The 14,797-nt window shown below is 33.6% G+C and overlaps 1 protein-coding gene across 11 annotated transcripts in view; it reads left to right on the forward strand.

Moving 5' to 3' along the window:
- Tanc2 (tetratricopeptide repeat, ankyrin repeat and coiled-coil containing 2) overlaps window positions 1-14,797 on the forward strand; it is a 387,000-nt gene that overhangs the window by 238,215 nt on the left and 133,988 nt on the right. For all 11 annotated transcript variants that reach the window (XM_074045367.1, XM_074045366.1, XM_074045369.1 and 8 more), the window contains one exon: window positions 3,820-3,945. In XM_074045367.1, the coding sequence (XP_073901468.1) occupies window positions 3,820-3,945 (126 nt within the window). The remainder of the gene's footprint in view (window positions 1-3,819; window positions 3,946-14,797) is intronic.

Raw genomic sequence — 14,797 nt, forward strand, 5'->3', positions numbered from 1 at the left:
AGGATGTGGGAAGCAGGAAATGTTTGCAGCAGCTGTTGTCAGTGCTTTGGGCAGAATGAGAGGGGTCTATCATAGAAACATACAAACAACAAAAGTCTGTTAAAAATATAATCTGTAACCATTTTCATGTTAATGCTTGGAGCTGCACATTTTCCTAAGGAAAGGATCTAAGAATCAGGTAAATGAAGAATGGGGATCTAGGGGAATTTAAATGAACCTAATGAGAACCTATAATGCAGATTTTACAAAAAAATTAAAAATGAGCTTTTCAGCAACTAGAATATTGGCTTTATCTATTGAAAATATAAGGACAGCAGAACTGTTTCTTGCCCAAGCAGTAGCAAACAAGTATCATACATTCCAGGCTCCCTGCTGAGGTCAGCCACAATGACAACTGTACTGCTATAATCTGCATTAGTGGTAACTGACATAAAAGGAATAATTAAAACTGGCTTCCAAACTCAATATTGAGTTGTTTCTGAAATTTTTTTACTAAATATTCGTTGATAGATTTTTTTTCTACCCACTTGTGATGTTTTGAAATTATCTTAACTTTGAAAATGCTTGTCAGTTAAATGCTCTGTAAATGAGTAGTCCTCAACTATTACAATCAGATAAAAATCTCAAAACAAACAAATAAAATTTCTTCCTTTGTTCCCACTTAAGTCTTCCTCCTTTAAAAACAAAGCTTTTTAGTGGCAGTTTTTGTGAATTTCCTTTTTGAAGCTTTTTTCCTTTTACATACAAATTTTTATTATAGATTGTTTTTCTGTTTCAACTGATTTGAATTTACCTAATTATCTCTATCTCTTAATTTTCATCTAGGAAGTATTCATTACATGTTATAATATCAATTTAACCTACAATTTCACAGTAAGAGTGGCATTATGATTTTGGAATGAATATATGTGCCCCTATACAGTTGTTATTGATCTTTGTATAAGATGATGTTCAAGGCTTTATTGCTATAGCCAGCTCCTTCACAATTCAATTGCCCCATAAAACAAAAATGAATTTGTGATTGTTTAAATGTAGTTGAAATTCAATCTGTATGTATAATACAATCATCAGTCAATAGAGAAGTATTTATTGAGCATGTGCTATAAGCCAGTCACTCTTTAAAGCACCTCACTATCATTAACTAACAAAACAAAGATTCCTACCAGCATGGAGCTTACATTCTAGTTGGAAAAAATAAAATAAACAATAAATAAGTAATTTATATAATATGATAGGTGGTGCTATATGCTGTAGAAAGAATAGTAAAAGCAGGATCGGTAGTATCTGAAGGAAATTATTATGACCATCATTAATCCAAGCATGTTATTGCAGTGATGTCTTTTAAGCATTAAGAAAGCAGAGCAATGGCGAGGTTGAGGATAGATCCATAAAGATCACTATATCTAAATAGGACTAGTCTGCAGTTTATTTCTACACTGAGCACTATGTGCAGGACACTGATTTATTCTGAAGGGATAGGGAGAGAAAGTTGATTCAGACATTGCCTTTTGTCTTCAAGAACCAATCAGTAGGAAGACAAGACATGCCTAAACATATATGCATATACATATACATATACATATACATATACATATACATATACGTATACATATACATGGCTGCTGAAAGGTAACAGTTCTGATTTGATTTGAGTAGGAGATAGGTCATGCAAGCAGAGAAACTATAGCCTGGTCAGTGTTTTAACAGAGAGATAAGATTAACCCAAAATGACAAAAAAAAACCTTTTTCTCAGAAAAGAATTTGCAAATGGAGAAAATGCACCTGTCACCATATCTGGCATTTATATTTTGGGAAGAATATGTTACATTTTCTGAACTTTGGGCAGCCTCTGTGCTGCAAAGGAAGATTTTTGGTGGAGGCTTCGTCGTAGAGTCAGTTATCAATCTTAATCATCTAAAATCTCAGTAAGCCTACTTGTAGGTCCTCTGTAATCATTTTAAGAGCACCTGTGGAATGCATATAGCTTGGGCTCTATACATACTTTAAGAAAACTCAGAAATCCTAACAAAAGGATTCATATAGTTGTATAACTACTTAGTAAAATGAAGAGAATATTTGTACTTAGAATACCCAGTAAAGGAAGGGAGATGATACTTTATTCACCTATTATTAGAAAGGCTAAAAATGACCCATGAGAATTTTTGATAAAGAAATAAGGATCTTCCATAGGGATCTCTCCAAGCACGAAGCCCATGGATTTCTTCATTCTTATATTTTCTGATTTTCTTGTTTCCTTTTAAAATAAGAGAATCATTCAACAAAAGCATGTTGTATGTTACCTAGCACATTATGAGTGTTTAATAAATTAGTGTTCAACTCCCCTAGTTTCTTTTTCACCTTATTAATAAAAATTTTAAATGATACTAATTTACATTCACAGTAGCAGTGTATGAGGGTTCCTTTTTCTACACATCCTCGCCAACATTTGTTGTCTGTGTTCTTGATGATAGCCATTCTCACAAGGGTGAGGTAGTATCTTAATGTGGTTTTGATTTACATTTCCTTTATGGCCAGGGATGTTCACCATTCTTCTTTTTGGTATACACAGAAGTATCTATATCACCAAGAGAAAAAGTTAGTAGGAGGTAGAGAACTAGAGAAAACCATATTAACTAATAACAGAGCTTCCAAAGATGAAATGTGATGTCTCGGGAGATCATGTTTTCCTGCCATTGGACACGGTCAAGCATAAGCTGTCCAACCAGCTCTCAGTTTTCTTCTCTCTACAGCCTGATTAAAAGCCATACTAAAGGTGTTTTTATGAGACACTGCTGACATTTTTACTTCCAATTTTATTAATATTAATTGAGTGAATAAATAATGAAATAAATGAAAAAATACTGAATGAATATCATTACCTAAGGTCAGTCACTATAAACCACTTATTTATAGGTTAGGGATATGACTTTATTTACTGTGATAATGCTTATTTCCTCTTGCCAAGAAAATTTTAGGCTGTTTCCTCTTCCTCTTTTGCTTCTTAACTTTTATAGAAGAGCACATTTATCATCAGCTGTTAGGTAGGGTAGTCTAAATCATTGGTGGCAAAAATGGATTATAAAGTCCTCAGGGCAAACCAGCATAGATCTAAACGTGATAAAATTTGTCTCATGCAAAAGTACTCTCTAGGAGTTTGGTGGCAAAGCATTTGATGCCCAGCATTCATAAAAATGCTATAACTTAGGGCTCTTTTCTTCTCACCTATTTAAACCAATCGTTAATGATAACTTGGTAATTATATTTTCACACAATAAAACAGATGTCTAGCATTTCCTATAATGTAAAACATTTATATAAAATGAATTTTTCATTTCACTGTTAGTTTTCATTAAAAGTCCATTTACTATTTCTTTTGATAACAAAGAAATTTTTCTTCTGTTGCCTGTACTGATTCAGACATTCAGAAGCAGAAATAAGCTGTTGGACTGGCTATTTTGTTTTTCACTTCAAAATCTCATAATTTTTGTCATTATCTATGACTTTATTAAGTGAGATTTTTATGTTTGCATAGTTTGCTTATTTCTGTATGTCTGTTTAAATAGGAAATGTTATATTTCTCTGTTTAAGGAAACTTAAACCAGAACCTCTTAACAGAGCTGTGATGTCCTATTGTAAAGTAACAAGTGAAATGAAAGTTTAAGTTTTTTAAATATTTATTTGGTTTTTCAAATGCTTAAAATAATTATATTATACATTTTGTGCTGTGGTAAGCTCTGATTCTAAAGTTTGGGAGACATAGACTAGGTGAAGAAATCTTCTAAACTGACCTATTCTAATTAAATTTTTCTGTCTTGTCAGCCACCAGTTCTGCCCACTTGGAAGATCTTGCTTACCTGGATGAGCAGAGACATGCACCTTTGAGAACTTCTCTTCGAATGCCAAGACAGACTATGGGTGGTGCACGCACACAGCAGGATTTAAGAGGTTAGACTCATAGGAGGGCTTTAGGGATGCCTGAGAACAAATGGAAATGGATAAAAATCAAAAAATTCTTTTTTCTTCTATTTCCAAACTCCCTTTAAGAAGTAGGATGGCTTATTTTACCATTTAACTAGCTAATTCTACAAATACATGATAATTACAGTGCGTTTCTATAATGAGTACAAGTATCGATTTCCTGACATTCTGAGAAAAAGCCAATGTAAAGGGCTGGTGGTAATGGAGGAAATAATAAAATGCTGTATTTAGAAGTGACTGTTGGCCACCTTCAGCCCTAGCCATATTACAGGTGAACTTTATGCTAATAATTATGTATTTCACTGAAGGATTTCTTTCATTTTCATGTCTAGTAACATGCAGTACTTTTACTTTCTTGAAGTTTCAGACAGTATCTCTAATTCTGTCCTGGCAACATCTGAAAAACTTACCCTTTTCCTACTTAGGCATCTGTTTCTTTATCTTCTTTGTATGCTACATGCTTCTGCATGTAGGAACCTGATATTTTCAAAGACTTTCATTTTATTAGAACAGTCTAGTTGAGTGGTCTGTTACTGGTATCTGTGCCCCTTCTTTGCTCAGAGTGAACCAACTGTCTCAAATAGCTTTAACAGTCTTCTTTCCTCTAATATCTAGCAATCCATAGCTATATTTTTAATCTTACAGATTCTTTTCATTTTGCCTTTGTTCTCTTTTTTTCTCTCTTATCTTGTGTTCTACCTCTAAGCAAAATAGTGCCAGATGCATAACTTCCTCAGGAAGGAATTTACGTGTGCCTGCTGCCCATTCTGGAAAGCATTCTACTGACAGTTTTTCAATGATGGCTAAGCAAATAGCATAAAACAATGGATTGTAGTGCTGTAGTTATCATAGTCATGGTTTTAGTTCCTAATACTTTTGTCCATCCTGCTTGCCATTTCTTCAGTTTGCATATACCAGTTGCTTACTGTATGCAGCTTTGTATTTCCAGTCCAGAAATTGGAATTATGTCAAGCACTACTTTAGATTGATTATAGTTAAAGCCTGAATAAATTTAACCAACAGTATAAATAATTTATTTGTGCTAAGACCATGATGCACAGCCATAATAAAGAAAAATGGACAGAACTGCTGATCAATACAGACCTTCAGATTTGTTTAAAAATCTGCCACATTGGCATTGCCTTAATATGCTGACATTGTTTTATTTTTCCCCTTTGCTAATCACTGAATCATGGGTGTTGTACTGCACTGAAAACAACTGACAAATTGCTGCTGTGTTATTTTTGGGACTTCTTAATGCTGAGTTCTACTAATACTTGATAGTACACATCTGCTTTAAGTATTTAATGTAAAGATTTTGATAATAGTTAGATACATTCTGATGAGTTTGATGCTTACATACAGACATCAGTTATATCTTGAATGCAACAAAGATCTTTTTCCATTGTATTGAGCTTCAGCCTGAACATTCAGTCAAACAACAAAAGTGCATCCAAAGATTTTTCCAAAGCATACCTACTTCTTTAGGAAGCTCTCTACCTAAAGTATTCATTTATAATGATTCTAATTGCATAGACCTTGCAAAAAAGTATCTTAATTTGCTTGCATTAACACTTAAGCTGAAGTTTGTTCATTGACAAAGATACTATATTAGTGTTTCTGAAGTTATCTTTATTTTCACATGCTTTCCTCGTAGCAATCTAAATATTTAGAACATGCTGTCCAGTGCATTGATCTGTAAGAAAAAAGGTTGTTTACTTAGCAGTACCTTGGCCTTCTAAAATTTGTATACTCTGATTTAGTCTCTCAGAAAGATGCATGTTACCTTGATTACTGTTTACAGATGAATTGTTTTAGGATAGGACATAAAGCACATTACCAAGAGGAGAAAGCAACTTAGACAGACCTTTCCTTAGTTCCTATAGACCTTCTTGGCAAGCCTTTATAAGTTGTAGTTATTGTATCCCAGACACTGCAGTTTGTTTTAGGAAAGTAATTAGATTGTTTTTCTAGCATAATTCTTAAAATCGTGTCACTGGAGGCATGGCTTAAAGTAGTAGAATGCCTGACTAGGAAGCATGAGGCCCTGAGTTCAAATCCCAGAACTGCCAAAGGAAAAAACAGATACAGTTATTGAAAACATTATAAATCATGTTTTATAATTTCATATAAAAGAACATACAAATTACAGTAATATTTCGGTTTTACATCATTTTATTCTGGTTATGGTTAAAATAAAATTGCCTTATCCCCCCTAACAGCAAGAAAGTAATTGAGAGTTTTTTAGTGTGTATTAAAGTATATATTTCTACATTAGAATAGATATATACTTTCTACATTTTAAAATATTACTTGAGTTCTATGAAATAGTTCTTTAGTCACAATTCCATTATTAAATGATTCTGGGTCTTTAGAGATATAGTTAATGGTCATGTACCTTGTGTGTCCTGTGTTTACTTACTAACTTATTCCCAGTATAAAGACTCTGAAATAATGTAACTAGACAAGTGTCTAAAGATCATTTGAGATGACAGCCATTTATTGGGAACTTCATATAGGTAGAGTCTTGCACTATTCCATTTAGAGCAGTGTTTCTCAAGTTTTTTGGTCCCCGAACCCTTTTTTTTCTTGACTGGGACTCACTTTTCATTTTTTTTTTCTATTTAAAAGCACAATATTTTATTGAACAGTAGCATTGCAAGTAAATAGAAAAACGTTTGTTTGTTTTTTTAAATTTTTTTCCCTAGGAAAATTTCTTTGCCTCCCCCCCCCCTTTTTTAGTATTCATTTATTCACATGTGCGTACATTGTTTGGGTCATTTCTCCCCCCTGTCTGGCCCCCACTGTCTTCCTCCCTACCCCCCTCGCTTCCAGGCAGAACCTGTTCTGTCCTTATCTCTAATTTTGTGAAGAGAAGACATAAGCATAGTAAGAAAGACCGTTTTTGCTAGTTGAGTTAAGGATAGCTATACAGAGAGATTCCTAGCATTGCTTTCATGTACAAATGTATTACAACCCAAGTTGATTGATCTCTAACTGACCTTTATACTGGTTCCTGATTACCTTCTTGTGTTGACCTCTGTGGCTTTAAGGTTTCTGTATTAGCTCCTCTGGAGTGGGGACATCAAACGCTTTCATGTTTTGGGTTTTCTACCTATACCCATACCACCCATAAGTGCTCTCCCCTTGTCATGTGACCCAAGTCTAACAACATTGCTATATTTGCCCTAGATCTAAAGTCTGCATATGAGGGAGAACATACAATATTTGGTCTTCTGAGCCTGGCTAGCCTCGCTCAAGATGATGTTCTTCAGTTCCATCCATCTACTTGCAAATGATAAGATTTCATTCTTCTTCATGGCTGAGTAAAATTCCATTGTGTAGAAATACCACATTTTCTTGATCTATTCGTCAATAGTGGGGCATCTTGGTTGTTTCCATAACTTGGCTATTGTGAATAGCGCTGCAGTAAACATGGGTGTGCAGATGCCTTTAGAGTAAGTAACCTGTGTCACATTTCTTTGGGTGTATCCCCAGGAGTGGGATTACTGAATCATATGGCACATCTATTTTTAGATTTTTAAGAATCCCCCAAATTTTTTTCCAGAGTGGTTGCACCAGCTTGCAACCAGTATATGTGGGTTCCTTTTTCCCCACATCCTCGCCAACACTTGGTGGTGGTGTTTTTGATGATGGCTATTCTAACAGGGGTGAAGTGGAATCTTAGTGTGGTTATAATTTGCATTTCCTTTATGTCCAGAGATGGTGAGCATTTTTTCATGTGGGTTTTAGCCATTTGAATTTCTGTTAGTTCAGTTGCCCATTTCTTAATTGGTTCATTGATTTTGGGAGAGTTTAGTTCTCTGTATATTCTGGTTATCAGTCCTTTGTCTGATGTGTAGCTGGGAAATATTTTCTCCCACTCTGTGGGTGGTCTGTTCAGTTCAGAGACCATTTCTTTTGTTGTGCAGAAGCTTACACTGTTTTTTTGTTTATTGAGACAGGGTCTCACTTTGTATCCCATGCTAGTCTCAAACTCATGATCCTCTTGCCTTAGCCTCTCGAGTGCTGGGATTGTAGGTGTACATCACCATGTGTGGCTTTAAAGTTCCAGAGTTGTTTTTGGTTTTCTATGGTGCTGGGGATTGATCCCCTTTACACTCTTACACCCTGAAAACTTAAGTTAATATTTACCATATTAGAAATTAAAACTAATGTGTCAAGTACTAGTTTTTAATTATTAAATATAATGGATTTTTTTAAATAATAGAGATTTTTTAATATCCATATATTCATTTTTTATAAATAACAATAGACCCTTTCATTACATGTTAACATCATGTAAAGTATGGAAAATTCCACTGTACAGTCATGAGGGAACGACAGTGGAAAAGGGAAAGAATCTCTTAGTATTATAAACATAGTTTTGACTTTGAGAACCTCCAGAATATGTCTTGAGTACTCCCAGCAGTCCCCACACAAGGATACCATTGTAATTGAAGATAAACATTATGCCTCAAGGATCATATAATCTGTTTACATAAATGCAAAAATAAATATTTTGAGAGTTTGTTAGTTCTTTATGAACATGGTTTAAGAGTACAGGTATTGTTCATCTAACATTTGCCTTAATAGTAACTGAATTGTTTAATTATAATAGTGGTCTTTTGACTACTGTAGCAGAAGTTGGGATAATGTCTGAGCTAGAATCTGGATTTTCAAGTGGAGTGTTAGCATTAACATTTGCTTAAAAAGTCCTTTTTTAAAACTTAAAACAGCTGTTTTGAACAACTGTTCTACCAAAATTGGTGTTTCCAGGAACTCAGCCCAACAACGGGAGAAGGTCACATAAGTGCACACTATACAGGATTCCTTTGCAGCAAGTTAGCATATTCCTATCTGTCAGTCATCCAAGAGCTTGAGCTCCGGTGCTGAAGTAGATACAGAAAGTTGCCTTCTAGTGCAGTGTACAGCTGGCTAACCTACCCATGTTCCTTTTCTATCCCAAGTCTTAACACCTTGGATAGATACTAAATTGAATTAATTTTACTTTATTAAGTTTTAAACTAAAGATTTTAAAATTATTTTGTAATTCTATTTTTAATCACCATTATGTTAATGTAGAGTTACGCTAGAAATTACTACCTGAAACTTCTTACTCTTTTGACCATCTTAGTGAAATCTTTCATTCTACAGAAAAAATAAAACTATTTGCTACCTATTAAAAGAAACAAAGAAGTAATTGGCTTTTATGGGTAAATCTTATGAGAGCACAGATAAAGAGATTTTAACTCCATAGCATAGTGACTTCAAATAGTAGCTATTTGTGGCAAATTAACAACAAATTATTAATGGTAAGACCCTAACTTGCTTGGTGTTAAATTATAATCAGACTGTTCTGCTAGAAGAGATTATACATTACTAATTAAAACTTCACTCAATATATTTAGGTTCCCTTAGGACCTTTACTAAATCCCATTACATAAAGACATTCAGAAGCTTTGTGTTTAGTTAATTGCTGCTTTAATAGACAATAGGATCAAGGGAATATGTGCAAATGATAGTCTGATTCACTGGCAGAATTTATATGAAATTGGCCTCACTACAGTTAACTTGGCTTTGTCAAAGCAATGGCTTAATTTTTATCGAATAAAATCAATGCTTTACATCATTTGTAAGTCCCTTACTTTTCTGAAACAATGAATCTTTTATGAAGCTGACTAAGATGCATGTCATGAAGCTAAATGCTCTTGCATTAGACTACTGAGTCACCCATCCCTGAGGTTGCTTCATCATCTTCATTATTGTCCAGTTGGCTCTCATCACATTTACAAATCAGTCTTTTTTATCTCTTGTTCATTATTTTATTTTTATAAGTAAGATTAAATTTACTTATTCTTGGGTAAATTCAAAATCCAGAGATAAGGTTACATGCATGAAACTGCCTGTATATAAATATTAGATGAATAGATTGTAAGCTTTAGTTGTAGGAGATTGTTCCCTTCACTCACAGTCAGCTCTTGAAAAGGTAAAACCACAGCAGTTAAACTAGATGTCTTTGAATGTCTACTAGAAATAAGTTTATGCTTTTTTTTGATAGTCTGGCTGATTTTTTTTTTAACCAGATCACTACATGTTAAGTAGCTCTGCATACACCTAGGTCTGGTTTTTATTTAAACCAGTCCTACTTGGTAAATTACATCTTACAGTTTTGAAAACCCAAACAGTAGCTAATATACAGAAAGTTCTCCCATGAGACCCACAAGAGATTAATAACCTTTGAGAAAGAGAAGAATCTATAAATTACATAATCTTCTAATAGGCACATATTGACTTCTTGCATTAAACTATTTAAAGAAAGACTGGGGTATGTAACACGAAGGAAATTCTAATTAATAACATTTAACTCTGCAAGATAAATCACTGAAAATATTTTCAAATACCTTAAGTCCAATAAAGAAAAATAATGTACCATTAAGCTGTTTCAATGGTTTTTGTTTTGTGTTTTGCTTGTCTTATACTGTTTTGGTTATTTAAGAGAATAAACTTACAGAGAGCAGGACTATTTGATGAGGAGACAAGAAAACCTTTTTTTTCTGTTTTAAATGCTTTATTTTTTTGTTCTTTTTATTGTTTTACTTAGTGGGGGTACATTGTGGCATTTACAAAAGTTCTTATAATGTATCAAATATATCATACTTGGATTCAACCCCTCCCCTGCTTTCTTTTATCCCTCCTACCCCAATTCATGGAATAGTTTCAACAGATCTTGTTTTTGCATTTAAATACATGTATACACCATTTGCACAATATTTACCTTCCTATCCCGTTTTTCCCAGCCCCACTTCTCCCCCTATCCATACCTGTTCCCGGATTTTGTAGAGGAAAAAAGAAAAATATGACATTTCCTTGTTTGAGAAGAAAATTTTCTTTATGTGTTTCTAGTTTGGGGATGGAACAATGGAAATGGCTTTCTAATTCTCATACTCTGCCATGGTGGTTTCCTTTCTTTCTTAAACAAATACTTTTAATTTTTGATTGACATGTAGTAATTATACCTATTTATGGGCTATACAGTGGGACATTTTAATACATTTATATAGTGTGTAATGATTAAATCGGTAATTGACATATGTATAACTTCAGTCATTTATCATTTCTTTGTATTGGGTAGAATCCTCTCCATTAGCTATTTTGAAATATTTAATTAATTATCATCAGCCATGGGTATCCTATTGTGCTATAGAATGTTAAAAGTTATTCCTACTACCCTACTGCACCCCTGTACCTTTTAATCATCCTCTCTCCATCCCCTTCTTTCCCCATACTTCTCATGCTCTGGTAACCACTATTCTCTACTTCTATGGGATCAATTGCTTTAGCATCCACATATAGGTGAGAACATGTAGTATTTGTCTGTGTCTGACTTATTTCACTTACCATAATGTTTTCCAATTCCATCCATGTTGCTTCATGAAAGTGTCAGAATTTCATTATTTTTATGTTTGAATGATATTCCATTGTATGTATGTATACACACACATACCACATTTTTAATCATTCATTTGTTCGTGAGCACCTATAGGTTGATTGCATATATTGGCTGTTATGAATCGTGCCACTATAAACATACCAGTGCAGATATTTCTGAGACATTCTAATTTCATTTCCTTTTGCTACATACTTAGTAATGGGATTGCTGAATTGTATAGCAGTTCTACTAGTTTTTTTGAGAAACCTCCACACTGCTTCCCATAATGGCTGTACTAGTTCATATTTCCACCAACAGTATATAAGAGCTCCCTCTCTCCACATCTTTGCCAGCATTTATTTTTTGTCATCTTATTAATAGCTATTCTAACTGCCATGAGATGATATCTCATTGTGGTTTAGGTTTGCAACTTCTCTGATGAAATTGAGCTTTTTTTCATGTACTTGTTGGCCATTTTAATGTTTTGATCTACATTAGCTTTAAAGAATCAAGTTCTCAGTTAATCTTGTCAATAGTTTCCCCACAGTGATTAAATCTACTAAAGTAACCATAATGCCAGTAACTTCACTTAGATCACACTTTGTAAAATATTTTAATTCAGTAAACTGATTTAAATTTTGCATATAAAATATTTTGTGGAGTAACTTCCCTAGATACTAATAAATTGACTGAACTGGAGAATTTCATTTATAAGGCCATAGCTATTTCATTAATAAGAGTTCACTAGAAATGTTTACTTCTTAAATTTCAAGTAATTAAAATAGCCCAAAATAAATGTACCTCACTTTCCAGGCCAAAAATCTAATAATACAAAACTCAAAACTGTGTTGACATATAACTGTTTTATCGAATGTTTCATATTTTTAAAACTTCACTGTTTTTCAATTTTTTTCCTCAAATTGAGGTATTAAAAGTAAGGAAACATGTTAAAAAGCAGCCTTTTAAGGAATTGGATTTTCTTTTTTTCTTTTACTGTTCTTGGATGGTCTTTGCTTTGTTCCTAAAAATTCTACTCAGGAGTGACCTTCCTTTTTCTCAAGAAATGTTTTCCTGTAAGACTAATGTCAGAAAGACAGAGACTGTATACCATACATAATATAGAATAAAAAGTAACAGGTAATACAATAATAGCATTGTGTTGTCTTATTGTACATATTCAAATATCTGCAATGATGAGGATGGGAAACAGTGTTGCATATAAAAAATAATTCCCAGTGGCTGTCCTGTGGTCAGAGAGGACACAACCATGATTGATTCATCTAACCTACCTCCTACCTCTTTGTTCCTTACCTTTCCAGACTTTCCTCTCACTTTACATTTTAGAGTCATATTCTGGATATTAACCCCTATCAGATAGATCTGCAAATATTTTCTCCTATACATTGTGTTTATTATAAAATAAGTTTTGTGTTAGATGATTTTGCCTATTGTAGGCTAATATAGATATTCTGTACATGTTTAAGGTAGGCAGGGCTAAACTATGATATATGGTAGGTTAGGTATATTAAATTTTCATTGTACACAGTAATGGCTTTCATTTTGATGTTTTCATATACTTCATACTAAACACTTTAATCATATTCACCCTCATTACCCTTTATTGTCTTCTCTCTTCCTTCTGGTAGTCCCCTTTCTGCTTTCATGTATTTTTTAAATCTAGATTCTGCATATGATACTTACCTTTCTTAGTCTGGTTTATTTCACTTACCATGATAATTTCCAGTTCCATCCATCTTCCTGCAGGTGACATAATTTCATTCTTCTTTATGGCTGAATAATACTCTATTGTGTATGTATGTATGTATGTGTGTCTATATATATGTGTACACACACACATACATATCCACAAACATTCCCTTTATCCATTCATTGTTGATGGGCACCTAGGCTGCTTTCATAGTTTGGCTATTGTGAATGGTGTTACAGTAAACATGAGTGTGCAGATATCTTTATTGTATGCTGATTTTGCATCCTTTGGGTAGATACCAAGGAGTGGTATTTAAGAACCATTCTTAGGTTTTTTTGGTTTTTGTTTTTTGAAAGATCTCCATGCTGATTTACATTCCTACCAGTAGTGTATGGGGGTTTTCATTTCCCAGCATCCTCGTCAGCATTTATTGTTTGTTGTCTTCATGATAGCCATTCTAACTGAAGTGAGATGAAATCTCAGTGTAGTTTTTTTAGATCTTCAAGAACAGTTAACTTTATTTTTTTTTTTTGCAGGTACAATTGGTACTCCATATCCACAGGTTCCACATCAGTTTATTCTGCCAGCTACAGATTGAAAATATTTGAGAAAGTTGTATCTGTACTAAACATGTACTGACTTTCTTTGTCTCAATGTAGTTTTGTTTTCATTTCTTTTATGGTGAAGGATATTGAATTTTTTCATGTAGTTATTGGCCGTTTGTACTTCTTTTGAGAACTGTGTGTTCATTTGCCCATTTATTGATTGGATTATTTGTTCTTTCTATATTTATTTGATTTTTTGAGTTCTTTGTATATTCTAGATGTTAGTCCTTTGTCAGATGAATAGCTGGCGAGGATTTTCTCCCGTTCTGTAGGCTGTCTCTTCACTGTAGTCATTGCTTCTTTTCCTGTGAAGAAGCTTATTAATTTGATGCCTTCCTTTTGTCATTTCCTGCTATTATTTCCTGGTCTTTTGAAATCCTATTCAGAAAGTTGTTGCCTATTCCTTTGTCTTGAAGTATTTTACCTATGTTTTGCTATAGTAGTTTCAGTATTTCAGGTTTTACATTAAGGACTCTGATCCATTGTGAATTATACAGGGTGAGAGATCTAGTTTCAGTCTTTTGCATGTAGATATCCAGTTTTCCAAGCACCATTTGTTGAAGAGGCTCTTTTCTCCAACAAATGTTTTTAGTACCTTTGTTAAGAATTAGACAGCAGTAGTTGTATGGGATTATTTCCAGGTCCTCCATTCCATTGGTCTGCATGTCTGGTTTTCTTCCAGTACCATGTTGATCTTATGCTTTGGCTCTGTAGTATAATTTGAAGCCAAGCGTGCTCTTTTTGCTTAGGATTACTTTCACTATTCAGGATCTTTTAGGGTTCCACATGAATTTTAGGACTGATTTTTCAGTTTCTATGAAAAATGACATTGGAATTTTGATGGGGATTGCATTGAAGGTAGGTCATTTTTAGTAATAGTCATTTTCACAATGTCAATTCTGCTAATTCATGAATTTGGGAAGTTTTTCCATCTTCTTTCTTAAGTGTTTTATAGTTTATGTAGAGGTCTTTCACCTCAGTTAGGTTTACTCCTGGATTTTTTTTTTTGAGGCTATTGTGAATGGAATTACTTTCCTGATTTCTTTCTCAGCTGCTCATTATTGGTATACAGAA

The sequence above is a fragment of the Castor canadensis genome, chromosome 11 (assembly GCF_047511655.1).
Source record: "Castor canadensis chromosome 11, mCasCan1.hap1v2, whole genome shotgun sequence".
Taxonomy (NCBI): domain Eukaryota; kingdom Metazoa; phylum Chordata; class Mammalia; order Rodentia; family Castoridae; genus Castor; species Castor canadensis.